This window comes from Rhamphochromis longiceps, linkage group LG10 (assembly GCF_057381845.1).
Source record: "Rhamphochromis longiceps isolate RC_006_pf linkage group LG10, R_longiceps_female_GT1.1, whole genome shotgun sequence".
NCBI classification, from domain to species: Eukaryota; Metazoa; Chordata; class Actinopteri; order Cichliformes; family Cichlidae; genus Rhamphochromis; species Rhamphochromis longiceps.
In genome coordinates, this window is record NC_140566.1 from 29,165,672 (window position 1) to 29,179,343 (window position 13,672).

General features: G+C 40.4%; 1 protein-coding gene across 5 annotated transcripts in view; it reads right to left on the minus strand.

The window, feature by feature from the left end:
* gria4b (glutamate receptor, ionotropic, AMPA 4b) overlaps nt 1–13,672 on the minus strand; it is a 166,084-nt gene that overhangs the window by 30,964 nt on the left and 121,448 nt on the right. For all 5 annotated transcript variants that reach the window (XR_014913576.1, XR_014913575.1, XM_085421242.1 and 2 more), the window contains 2 exons: nt 5,779–5,985; nt 263–636 (listed from right to left, as the gene is read on the minus strand). Coding sequence is in view for 3 of the 5 variants with exons in the window: in XM_085421242.1 (XP_085277368.1) it covers nt 263–636; nt 5,779–5,985 (581 nt within the window). In the remaining 2 variants the exon portion in view is untranslated. The remainder of the gene's footprint in view (nt 1–262; nt 637–5,778; nt 5,986–13,672) is intronic.

Consider the following 13,672-nt stretch of genomic DNA (forward strand, 5'->3'; position numbering starts at 1 on the left):
AACATGTTTGAATTAATGATGACGGTCCTAACTGGATTGACAGGCGAGGGATTTAAGTACGCTACGCTCACACAGAGTCATCTGTACAGTACGATCATCCACGCTCACACAGACCCAATCCAATCTGACGTGAAGGCACATTGTGATTATAATTGGCCTAGAGGTCGTGTAATGTGCCTGTATCCGGAGTAAAAAAAAAAAATGTACTGTAGAGTTTGGAGCAAACAAAATACTTGTAAAAATTGACGAGATGCTGTCTTACCTGGGGGAGATGTCACAGCCCTGCTGCATGAAGGCGCCCAGGGAGAACCAGAGGGAGTTGAAGATGCCAAACTCATTGGGGGGCTGGTCGCTTGGCGGACCGTCGGTGCCCTCTTCGGGCTCCTCGGTGTGCCATTCGTACGGGCTGAAGCGGCTGACCAGGAAGAGCACCACGCTCACGCCGATATAGGCAAACACGATGCACATCCAGATCTCGTAGGCCAACGGGTCCAGGAAGGAGAACACCCCTGGTTTCGATTTTTGGGGCTTTTTGATCATGATGGAAATGCCCAGCGACATGAAGGGCTTGGAGAAATCAATCACCTCCTCCCGGACCAACGTGATGGTCAAAGGGGCCACAGCGATTTCCGCTTTCTGTAGGAGGCGAGATAAAGTGGAATTTGATTAGCCTCCCTGAACCCAAATGATGACAGATAAGCAAATGCAAATGATGGATCATCTTTCTGAGCCCGGCCATGCAACAATCAAACACCACTTAGTCACAGATGCATCCCAAAGGGCAATAGCTAGCCAACCCTCAGACAACAAAAAACAGTTTCTTCTTCCTACTCAGATGGTGTCATTCTTATTCATGACATTGTTCACGTAATGAATTTCTCCCTTGGCTGAACAAATCTCTGAGCGATCAAGTTGAAGATGGCAGCCGAACACATCTCGGAGTGATCAAGTTAAGACAGAGAGAGAAGGGAAAGAAATTGAAAAGGAAATTCTGAAATCCTCTCTAATGCTCAAAGGCTTAGCTCAAACTCCAGGGGAATGAGTAGGGAGGATAAAATAATATGTCAGAGAAATATGCTTACAGCACAGCAAGGCAAAAAAAGGGGAAACGGCCACCTCGGAGGTCTGCAGCTGTGGAAAAAGTGCATACCGACTTGCTGAAAATCCACAAACCAGATTACAGTTAGTGACTTAGCAACACTTGTGACCTTGTCTGCCCAGCAGGGAAGCAAAGGGCTTAATATCAGCAAGAATTTAAAGTTTTATTATGACCATCGCGCACTTAAGGAGGTAGGAAAGGAGAAAAGAGGGAGGGCGGAAAGAAAATGAAAGAGATTTAAGTTCTTTCATCCTCAGCAAAATGCACTAAGATGACAGCCTCAGGGCATTTAGTGTGCACTAAAATACAAGGCAGGGTTAAAAGGAGGCAGGGGCTTTTGTGGTAGAACGGATCTTTTCTGTTCAGAGCAGGGGGAGAAATGAATGGCCTCTAACCAATGCCTTAGAGGGAAGAAGTGCTGACACTTGGCATGTCCTCAGAAGTCACATGATAACAGTAGAATAAGCTGCCAGCTTTGCAAACACACATGATAGCTACAAAAAACCCAGTTTGTTTAGAAATCTATTAGAAAATAGTCTCACTTCCAGCTTAATTTATGACTTCACTAAAAACTTTACTAATGAATTCTGTGAACTTGTTGGCTCAAAGGCTACTGAATACATCACCATGTTCATTTGGTGGATTATGCTTCTAGTTAAGAGTAAAACAAAAAATAAAAGCAGTTATATTTTAGGGTTTTTGATTAAGTTGCAGCTCTTGTCGGCAGAGATGGGAACGAAAGAAATCATTTCACAGAGTCAACTGATCAGAAGCAGCATCTTGTTGTGTATCTGAGGTAAAATAGTATTTTACCATTTCCATATCAGTACTGGTGTGTGTTTTGAGCTACGAGCGCAGTTGGTGCCAAATGCATTGACCCATTTATTCTCATGGGAAATATCTGAAAAACCCAACTTGATCTGAAAAAAATAAAAGCCACAAATTCATTCAGCGAAATTACGCAATTAGTGTGAATGGTTGCATTAAGAATCGGTGAGTCTAAAGAATTTACTGAATGCAAAAAATATTTGCATGAATTTTATACGTCCAGTGTGTAAAGTCCTTAAGGCATAAACGAGTAACAATGAGGCATTAAGGTCTTAAGGTCAGCCGCTTCAGGGGGACAAGGAACTGCCTTCTGCTCACAGGTATAACAACCAGGAACAAAAAAGTTAAAGACAAAAGATTCATCGGAGTGAAAAGAAGGAACACAATGTTTGCTGACAAGTTGGTTATTTAGGATCCGTCCATCCAGTTTTCTCCCACTTATCCTTTTCAGGGTTGCAGGTGTGCTGGACACAATCCCGGCTGTCACAGGGTGAGGGATGGGGTAGGACAGAAACAACCAATCGCAATCCGTAGCTAGTTTAGAATCACCAGCTAGCCTAACATGCATGTCTTTGGACTGTGGGAGAAAGCCAGAGTATCTGGAGTGAGCCCACACAGGCACAGGGAGAAGCCACATCACTGTGCCACAAGGTATAAGCTTCCTGATTTAAACCTCCTGGTTCGTAGGGGGCTTTCTGTGGGGAGTTTGCACATTAAGCCTTTGCTTGGATGGGTTCTCTTTACCTACTCTGGCTTTCTCACACATGTATCTCTGTACTTGTTAGATGAATTGGTTACTCTAAACTGGCCACAAGTTTGGTTGTGAGTGTGTGTTGTTGTCTGTCTCTCTGTGTTGGCCCAAAGGACTGGCAACCTCTCCATGGTGTATCATCACCTCTCAAGCCACGTGGGAGAAGCTCCAGCCTCCTTTGCAACCCCGAACTGGATAAGCGGTTAAGTAAATGAATGGATGGATAGTTAACAATGGCTGGTGGACAAAAGAGGAAGTCTTGGCCTGGATATCTGTTATCCACTATTCCAGATGTCCTAGCTACAACAGAAGCCCTGAAATGTTGGCCACCAGACCAGCGATAGGTTTCCAGATTGCTTTGTGAATGACAAGTCCTCAGTGTGCTCGATTCTCAGCCAGCTTTGCTCCTCACTTATGACAGCTGGTTCAAAAAAAAATACAAGATGCTTCAAATTCTTCAGTCAAAGCCTCAAAATGCAAACATATGGATGAATGACATCACATTGGCTGAAATTCTTTGTTGCAGTCTCACTGCAACAACTTTGACCTTAAAGTCATACTGCGATGCTAAAAATGCAGCTTTTACTTCTGGTTATGTTTCCACTGAACACAATTTCTGTTGTGGGATTAAAAGGGTCCAAATGGCTCAAAATTGTGTGATGCCAGCTGTACTTGGCCAAAGCAGCACGTCGGCACTTAAATCTTCCTGTTAAGGGATTTACATTAAAGTAATGTCGCTCAGCATGTCTTCCCATCAAAGCAATTCTACTGGGCAGGCTGCGTTTCTGCTCTCAGTTAGTTAAAGAGATGAAAATAGCAGAGAACAGAGCTGCACTTTTTGTTCCTGCACTTTTGACCAACCTGGTTAGTCTTTACACCAAAAGTGCACTGTACTGCTTGATCAGTCCTGACACATCCCGAACTGTGCCTCTGCTTACGCTCGCCGCAGTCGACTTCACAGTGAGTCACTGCAGCACCAAAGAGGCGCAGGCGAGAAAAATGCCACTTTGTGAAAATGCCACTTAACTCATCACAAAAAAAAAAAAAGATTTGGTTTTTGACTGTACATTTTAAACAAAATGCTTTTGCTGCTCGTGAAAGTATCAAAAGGATCTTTTTTTGTTCTGGGAAAAATGAATTTTATAGCTTTTTCTCAGCAGATGAAGGGAAAATAATCATAGTGTCAGACAGAAAGTACAATATCACACATTTATTGAATAGAAAAGCATGAGTGAGACCTCAGCTGTACTTATGTCCTTTTTATCTTCACTTGTTATTGGTTTCTATATGTTTCCTCCTAGTGAAATGTGTTTTTCGCCTTAAAAACATTCAAGTAAAAAACCACAAGCAGGCCCTGAAATTGCTCTATCACTCCTCATGCACATCCTTGCATCTTTTTTGATCCCACATCAAGGTGAGCAGCAGAAAGACACCTCGTTCTCAAATCAAATGTCCTCAGAGATTCTTTAACAAGCTCCACACCTGTGTTTCTCCTCCAAAAGCTCTGCTCTAATGCTCCCCTAATTCCCCTCATCCTGCTAGCATTAACAACACCAGAGACTGTTCGCGATTTCATTTCATATGGGCTTAATTATGGCCACAACAAACAGAAACAGTGCTTCAGACGGAGCTCTCTGCAGGTCAAGAAAAACCGCTCCTGTAGGAAAAGCTTCTGCAAAGGCAAAATTCTGCATGAAAAAGACATATAGAGCGTTTTATGATTTAAGGAATCTATTTAACCCTACGATAGACAGGTCTGTTATTTATCTTAGCTGGGCAGAAAATAAGCTTTTACATATAATCTCTCTGTTCCGTGTTTGCTAATCTGCTGTTAATTTACCCTTTGTTGATGCCGTTTGATGTTAACCCTTTATCACACAAGTATCATACAGGCTGCCTGGACTTATTTTATACGTTCGTCTGTAAAATTGTCTTCTCTTGTTTCTAGAACAAACGGTAATGGAACTAGAGTAATTTAAAGAGCCCGTGTAAAATGGCCAGGCAGTTAAAAAGGGACTTAATATAAAAGCACTTTCTGGATTGTGTACTACTATTTTAAAGCTTTATGTTTGGGATTTGGTCATTTCAATATTAAAATTTTTGGAGCCAGAAGATTCAATATTTGGTGGAGAAGGTAAAATGGTCCAATATGGTGCTAATGTTAGCAAGCTGGGTTAGCAAGTTGCTTCCATAGACTGTACAGAAGCAGGTAGCTGCTAATTAGCACTAACATGTAAATATAGCAATGATAATAATGGCCTTTGACTGCTGTGGTCACAGACCTGGTTTCCATCCTCAGAGCGACCATTTCAAAGGCAACAAGATCGCAAATTCATGTGGCACAGCTGTTTTGGTTTCCGTGGTCTCCAACTACAGTTTTCCCTACTGTGACTGTAGCGTAAGGCGATACCTAGCAAACAGCTAACAGTAAGTAGAAGCTGACACACCCATTATTAATTGGGTAAGTTAAAAGAAAAAAATTTCTATTTGCTTAGTTGTAGCTCTAGAGATTTTTTTAAAAAATCAAATTAAAAAAATGCTTTTTAATGTACTAATATTAGCCATTTTAATATAGGAGTCTGCATGTATTGACGGTGTTGAATGCAGCCTCAAGGAGCTCCAGCCCTGGCAGTTACTGCATAATATGAACTTAATACATACTAGTAATACTAATATGAGCTTACAAAATTTAATTAGTTTAATTTATCAATATAATTTTTTTTTATCATTCAGCCTTTAAAATATAGACTTTTTTCATGTCATACTCATCAAAGATTTACAACAGCAGCTTTAGTTTGTTTTATGTATCTTTTCTTTCATCGACTTTTGGTTTGAGGTTTAATGATGTAGATTTTGATCAATAATTTCAGTTTTCAGCTTTCAAGATCAGAGTCTTTTTCTCTCTCTCAGAAACCAAGCTTTTGTACAAATGTATTGTTAGTACAAAAAGATCTGGAGGAGGCACCATATTCTCTGTAAATACCATCTTGACTTCTATTGACAGCATAAAATTGAAGCTTCAGTGAAATGAGTCATAAAAAAACTTAAAAAAAAACAAAGATAATTTCCGTCAAAAAAGATTGAAAACAAAAGTTCTTACCCCGTACACCAGCTCCCCGACCATGCCGTTCCAGATCTTCGTCTCTGGGTCCCTGGCGCCGTACTTTCCGTCGGGGACGATGGAGATCTTGTACTTGATGCCGATGTGTTTGGCGATCTCTGAAGCCAGATCCACGCAGTAACCCTCGTACTGGTCGTTGCCCTCATACATCTCCCAGTTCTTCTTAAGCATCACGTAGGGTCCCTCCTACACAAGGGACCATAACCAGTGAACCAAACCATCAGACAGACAGACACGCAGACATGAGGGTTTGTGCAGTGACACACAAATAGAGAGCACTGAACTGTAGCTCATCAATACCATGATGGATTAAGGTACTTGTGGAGCAACGGCTTGATGAGGTGCCTGTTTGGTTTGCATATAGGGCATGCAGATGATAAAACGCACAATTCTTACTGATTAAATTTTGGAGGTAGTAACAAATCCTAGAAACACTGAAATGGCAGAGACAGACTGCTGAATGTTAACAATGCATTCTTATAAGTATTGACAGAAGAATCTGATTTTCAGGCCTGACGACAAATGAAACAAACAAACAAGAGGAGCCTACGACTAGATACTTCCACAAACGTGGATAATTTCCTCCACACCATGCATGAATTGAATCCTGGATCCAGAAGGATCTGAATCCGGATTACTCTCATGATCTCTCCTAATTTTCTCAATTTCAGCTTAATACACTTATTATACACAAGATGGACTGTGAAATGTTTTACTTTTTGCTTTCTCTTGCAATGGTAAAGAATCTGTTCTACTAGATCAAGTCCAAATCTTGGGCCAAGCTCCACTGCTGGTAAAGTGTTCATGCAAAGCAATCCAAAATAAGCCTGCTAACAAACAAACAAAGCAGCGAAATCTCATAACCCCGTCACTGTTTGTAATTGTTGCCTGGGGCAAGAAGAACGAGAAGACCTGAATGAGTCGTGTCTTTCAGGCAAAAAAGCGACACCTGTTGGTCAATTTTGGGTACTGCACTTAGAGCTCAGATTATGTGGAAAGAGGGAGAATACACACAGTGTAAGCTTTCATCTTGAATATTTTTGACCTCATGAAGGTTGTAAATTTCTAAAATGCTCAAACAACACAATGTATTTGAATTTTCTGGGGTGGCGCACCAAAGTCTGGAAGCAGCTTACTAAGTATTTGTTTACAGAAAAGAAACCCTTTAAATAAAAAGGACTCTTAGTACATAAACTAAATTTTCTTCAGTCTTAAACACTGAAACCATTAAATTTGTTTTAAATGTATACATGCAGTTATTTATTTAGACTAAAGCACATTTTCAGACCTAACCGAGCGATCAGCATTCTTGAGCTGTAATGAGAAACGGTAAATAGCTGCATTTATGTAGCACTTTAACCTGAATCGATCTCATGGACCCACTCACCAACACACTCAGCTGCCATGGGAGGTGCTTCTCTGACTACTGGGAGCAATTTGGGGTTCAGTGCCTTACTCAAGGACACTTCAGCATGCGGTTAGGAAGCGTCGGGGATCAAACCGCCAACCCTGTGATTAGTCAACGACCTGAGCTACTTCCCGAGGCACAGAAGGTGAAACGAGGCTAAATTAGTGCATTATCCCTGGTGCTCACAGCATTTCTGCTTCAAGTTTTAAAAACAGGAAAAGCTGCGTATTTCCTGTTTAAAGTTTAACATTCAGTTCTTCAACAATGAGCAAGGTTAGTTTAAGACTACAAGCTCATGTTATGACTATTAATCAGATGATGAGATAACAACAACCATGAACCTCTGCAGTCGTAAGAAAGTTTAACTGTCTTTTTTAGTTGTTTGTGATTTGAGCAGAGCATACACAGCATATAAGATTTACGTTGTCACAGTAAAAATCACACATTAATGGGAAGTCCAGGTAAGAAGCCTCACCATCTTTGAAACTGGGAGAAACAAAGAGTATAGTCATCCTTTTTAACAGCTGGAATGACTTAAATTCACAAAAAGGACTCAATGTTTTTATTCAAGATGAGCAGGAAAATATTTACAGAGATCACGGCACAGAAACATTTTCCCATAGACTTCTATATGACTGGAAATCTTTTTGCAACCCCCTGGTGGCCATCAAAAGGAATGCAGGTTTAAGGCCCTTTTTAGACCTGAAAGCCATGTACATTTTTTTTAATCATCCATGTGATAGAATCCTGATCGGCTTTCACAACACAACATCAATGACTTTCATTACAATGTAAAAAAAGAAATATTACATCACAATTAAAGATAATAATCTATAAATGGAACAAAGATTTATATAATTTCTCTATTTTTGTGAGCAGTTTTCATACGTCAGCTACAGGAGAGAAAGATCAGGTCTGAACAACTTTCTACTTTTATAAACTACGGCATCTAAACAGAATCTCCTTAAACTAAAGGACAGCTCACTGACACGTGGGTGACGTCGAACTGGATACTTTTGACTTTTTAGTCACGTGAAATCACCAGAAAATCAGTGCGAAGGAGGTGGGAGGAGAAAGACCATAACTTGTGTTCACACAGACAGCACTGACATGCTATAGCTAAAAAGTCTGAGTCTAAAGAATTACAGAGAATTTGTAAAAACAGCTATAGTCACTGCACTCCTTGCTTTGCCTAGTGCCTTAAGCCTGCATTCTTTTCAGTGGTCAGCAGGGGGCGACTAGTCTGGCTGTAAAAAGAGTTACAGTTGTATAGAAATCTATTGGAGAAAAATTCCTCGGTTCCCTTGGCCTACGACTTCAGTAATCGCTTTCTTGGTGGGTTTATGGTCTTAGTCTCTAGTCTTAAGTCCTGGTGAATACAACGTGATGTTATTTTCATAAATTAAACATTCGGTGTCCCTCAGTTTCACAGTCAGATGCACCTTGAGATGTCTCAGTTCAAAAAGCCGTCACAGTAGCTATGATATTCATAGACTGTTCTTAATATGTAGCACACACCATCATTTAGGCAGGCAAAGCATTTGTATAGATGCATGTCACAGAGACAGAAAACATGACTAAGCAAAAAAAAGGTAGAGGAGGGGTACAGACATGGAACAGAAAGGAGCAGAGAAATTCGATGCAGTCAGACTGATTAACTTAATGCCACCACTTAAATAATCGGGGTGGCTACATCAGTCTACACTGTGACCAGAGGAAGGTTGTATATCATTAGATTTCTTGTTCCTCGGAAAGTGATCTAAATGTCAGCCGTGCATGCTTTCTGAACTCATATTTCCAAACAAATTACTTTTGTCATGGATGGCAGCATATTGCATATTGAGAATGGGAGCAATTTATTCTTGAGATGTGTTTGCTTGACATTGCCGCCAGCCAAAGCAAGGTAAACCAAAGACTCGATGGCAGGGAGAGAATGCAAATGCCCGGCTGAGCCTACGGCACAGCAAAGATGTTACTGTACAACATAATGATGGCACGATGTACTAAAATACAGTGAAGGACGCTTGTAGTGGGTTACAAGGTTCCATAACTCATTAATAATATTAACATGAATCATTTGCCAAGCCTTTTAACAAATTATCAATAACTAATTATTAACATTTTCCCACAACTATAAAGCATCAATCATACTCTGTATCTGCATATCAAATTCCCTTGTCCGTCTTTATGTTTGTGCATTATTTATGTAACATGTCAAAGAAAAAGATTACACATAACACTAGCCTCACATTATGCTGACTGCCTCAGAAAATAATCAGCATCCTACCCTGGGTTTGCTGTGTGTGACAGACCTCATAATAACTGCATTAAATGCAAAATTGATAAGCACAAAATGAAGCAAAACTGTAGTTTTACAGCCTGGAGATCAATTTGTGTATGAAGGACTTAAATAAATACCTTCTGCTACTACCCGAAAGCTACACTAGCTGATGCCAGCTGAAAAAAATGGAGCTCAATAATCACTAATATCGACAAATAACCAGCTCCCCGAAGTTCAAACACAAGCCCTAACAGTCTTCATTTAAAGGTAAAAAAACAAACTGTAGCTTTGGAAAGTATTTTGATATTGACATCATTAGCAAAGAAGCAAGCTAAAGTTAGTCAAACTGTCACTTTCATTGTGGTTCAGATCAGTGAAAGCGCCACTTCCTGCCAGTGTAAATGAGTTTAACTGCTCATTTAATCCCTCAGGTGTCCTAATGTAGGAAAAGAAAGGTAGCTCACTGAGCTAAAAACGTTGCTGTGGATTCTTATTACTTAATTACTTAATGTATGAATGTCCATGGGAGAGGTCTTTGTCAGGAGGAAAAGCTGCAAAGCTAATAAAAACATAGTTAAAAGTCACATTTATGTCCTCTTCATCACAAAGTAATCTAGATATCCTGATATCCTTCAGTATCCAGGGACTCGGTTCGTGCATGTATAGAGAGAATTATTAGACAGGAATTAGGCAGGAATTCAGGTAAAAAGAGAGAACACACTTTGAATGCTCTTGAAAACACCTTTTCCCCACATTCATCTCTGTGCAGCAGTACAGTGGGTGCCAGTACAGCTAGTAAGAAATAGCTCTTGTTGCAGTTTTAATTAGATTTTTTTTATTATGGTAAATTCCTGTTTTTTATTTTATTTTGCAACTTCCAGCTTGTCAGGACATGGAGTCCAAAGGACATCTGAATAATGTCAGATTTATGCATTATATACAGGTTTTACTAGCTCAGGGTACAACTAATCGACAGAGTAACAGTTCATTCAAACAGGCTTTCATGCTTTTTCCTTTACCACGCGACAGGAGACTGAATATTTGCTGTGATAACACTATAGTACTGTACCACAGACAGTTTGTGAAATCCCGAGGATGAGTGCTTTCGCCACCACCATCCTAGTGTTTTGAAAGTTGTCAGCTAACTCCTCTATCTATTTAGACCTGCAGGTCTGTCTTTTGTACTGTCTGAGAGGTAGAACAGCATTTAGCAAATGACACAAAATCCCCAAGAACTACACAAAGATTAACACTGATAATCATTTTATTACCAGTTTTAACAACATTGTCAAAAAAGTTTAACTGAGCTTAGCGTTTGGTCTGGCCGGTCAGCTAGCAATCAAATTACCTCAACAGCCAACCCCAGCAGCTGATAGCTCACATAAAGTTTAGTCTTTAAGCTTATTCGGCCTGCATGGTGCTTCTGCAAGCCACTTTGCAACCCACCTCCATCCCAGGGTTTCTGGTGTTGTTGGAAAACATCCCTGTTGTGGTCCGGATGGACATCTCTACTTTAAATGTCCTCTTTGAGGACCTTGGTAGTCTTGATGACCTACAGGAATCAGGAATTCTTGTGCTGGGTCTTAAATGGAACTCATGTCACACTTTTAATGAATCGCAAGCGTTTTATTGATGATGACTTAATCTGCGAGTTGATCTCTGCCAGTGTTTTTGGATTTATATCAGAGGGAAATCGGCTCTAATCCATATGATTTATGATAGCGGGGTGTATGACAGTGCTGGCAGCCAGAGGAGCAGAGGGAGTCAGTGTTTCTGGCACAAGAACAGAGCAGTACTTCAGAGGTCTTCACAGTAAAGGCCAGCATGGCTGACAGGCTGGTCAATAATCACAACCGCACGGCTTCACTCACTGCCTAATGAGACTAATTACACATGCCATTAGAACACACACACACTCTCACACACACACATACCACAGGGCCAACTGCATGTCACAAATCCATACGTACACCCACACACACACACACACAGTCTACATTAGTAAAATCTGGCCATTTGGCTTTGTGTGTGAGTGTTTTGTACGTTACGCAGGACAAACAATCTGCTGCACATTCTGTTTGATTATGAGCAATAACAGAATGATGGCCCATTGTCCAAAAACCTGACCGCAAAAACCAAACTGTGTGACGCTCTCACACACATTATTACTTCTCCATGAGTGACTCATGTCGGGGTTTAGTCATCAGCAGCCATTAGACGCACTAATCACACTTTATTTGACTGAGTGTACGACACTGAAAAGAGGAGCACATTTGAAGCGCACACAGAGAATATACTGTGAATCTCCATTTTGCTTTTGTTCACAGCAGAGGCGTTTGGGTGCTACAGTCAAGGGTTTTGGATCTGAAAGCTTCAGCCACTCTAAGCCAAAGTTTGCGATTCCCAACAGTAAAGCAAAAATATAATTAGAAATGTAAAACGTGGTTGAAAAGACAACATTCGTCTATAAATCACAAATTTACTATTTATAAGGTTTAAGAAACGTGCCCTTCATTCCCACAATCACACAGAGTGACTCACTCAAGAACATTTTTGCATTCTTATCCTCAACCTCTCATTTATTTTCATCTAGTTTACTTTAGTCAGATCTAGAAAAAAACTTTTTAACTGATAAAATTGTTTGCAAATTGTTTGCTTCAGCTTGATGAATGTTGTAATTTGAATACAGGCAGAATTCATTTCCCCTAATTGTCGTATAAGGCTACGTGCTCTGATCCATTTCTGGGTAATTTTCATCAGCATAAATGTTGACAATGAAGAACCTGCAGCTTAAAGTATGCCTGTCAGAAATTTTCTCCACTGTCAACATCTTTGTCTAATGTACCCACTCTCCCTCCTGTGCACATGTCCAAATCAGCCTTGCTTCTCTAACTTTGTCTCCAAACTGGTCAGCCTGAGCTGCTCATTTCTAATCTTGTGCATTTTGGTCACTGCCAATGAAAATGTGAGCATCTTCAGCTCGACCTCCAGTCTTTTTGTCAGTGCCACCATCTCCAAACCATACTCACTACCATCCGTTTCACTTTTGCTGCTATCCTTCCATCACAAATCACCCCTGACACTCATCTCCACCGGCTCCATCCTGCCTGCCTTCTTCTTTACCTCTCTTGTCCACTATCTGTTGATTTGAATTGTTGAGCCCAGATATCTGCTTTCTAAATACTCTGGCTGCCCCCCACAATTGTCCACAGGTGACTGGCCGAAGGTTCCCTCAATGCCTGGAAAAAAATCAGCATAAAGAGCTTGAAGATGTTCAAATGACAACAGAATTGAATTAAATTTCAGACCAAAATACTCAGAGAAACTCTGATGTTAGAGGCCTATGAAATTAATTTAATTGAACATTTATTAGCATTATTTCCAGTCTTATTTGGTCCACTAGAAATTCTTTTAATGCTCAGAAGTACTCAATTCTTTTAAAAAGAACAGACCAAAGTACATGACAGCAATTAATGCATCAGTTAACAGAACAATAAATAATCAGAATAAGGGAGGATTTAAAGGCAGAAATAATTTAAAGACGAAGGTGATTCCAGAGTTTTAGAGCTGCAACTGTAAGAGCCATTCAGGAATTTGGTATTACTAAATGTTACTGATTAATTCACCTAAGATTATGACATGTGACGATAAAAAAGATCTGACTCATAACCTGAAACAAACCAAATGAAGCTATACACTGAATGATGATGATGTTTCTGCAGCAGCATTTTGAACCTACTGCAGTCTTTTACTCAGTCCAGCATATACAAAGTTGGAGTAATCCAGTCTGGAAATTAATCTGCTAAATTTGGGGTTGACACCCCGAAATTTGAATGAGACCGGGTTGTAGGTGCGTTATCAACAGGGATTTTAAGCACCACAGTGAAGCCTAACAGCAAAACCATTTCCGAAACATTTCACCGCTGTTGCAGGACTTCTATGTAGTTCCTGCCCTTTGGCAGGTTGATACTGTGCCAAGATGTGTAATGAGGGAGTTTTAAGCCAAGGCACACAACATCAAATCTCACAGCCTTTTTACTGCCCATATAATCACAATCAAACGTCGTCCTTGTCCACGGGAGCTTTTCTGAATATTCATCAAACTCTGGTCAGCTGAAGCCAAAGACTTCACAGGGTTTTTAGCTATCTCTTAAAGCTTTAGGCTCACGACAAAGAGAACTAAA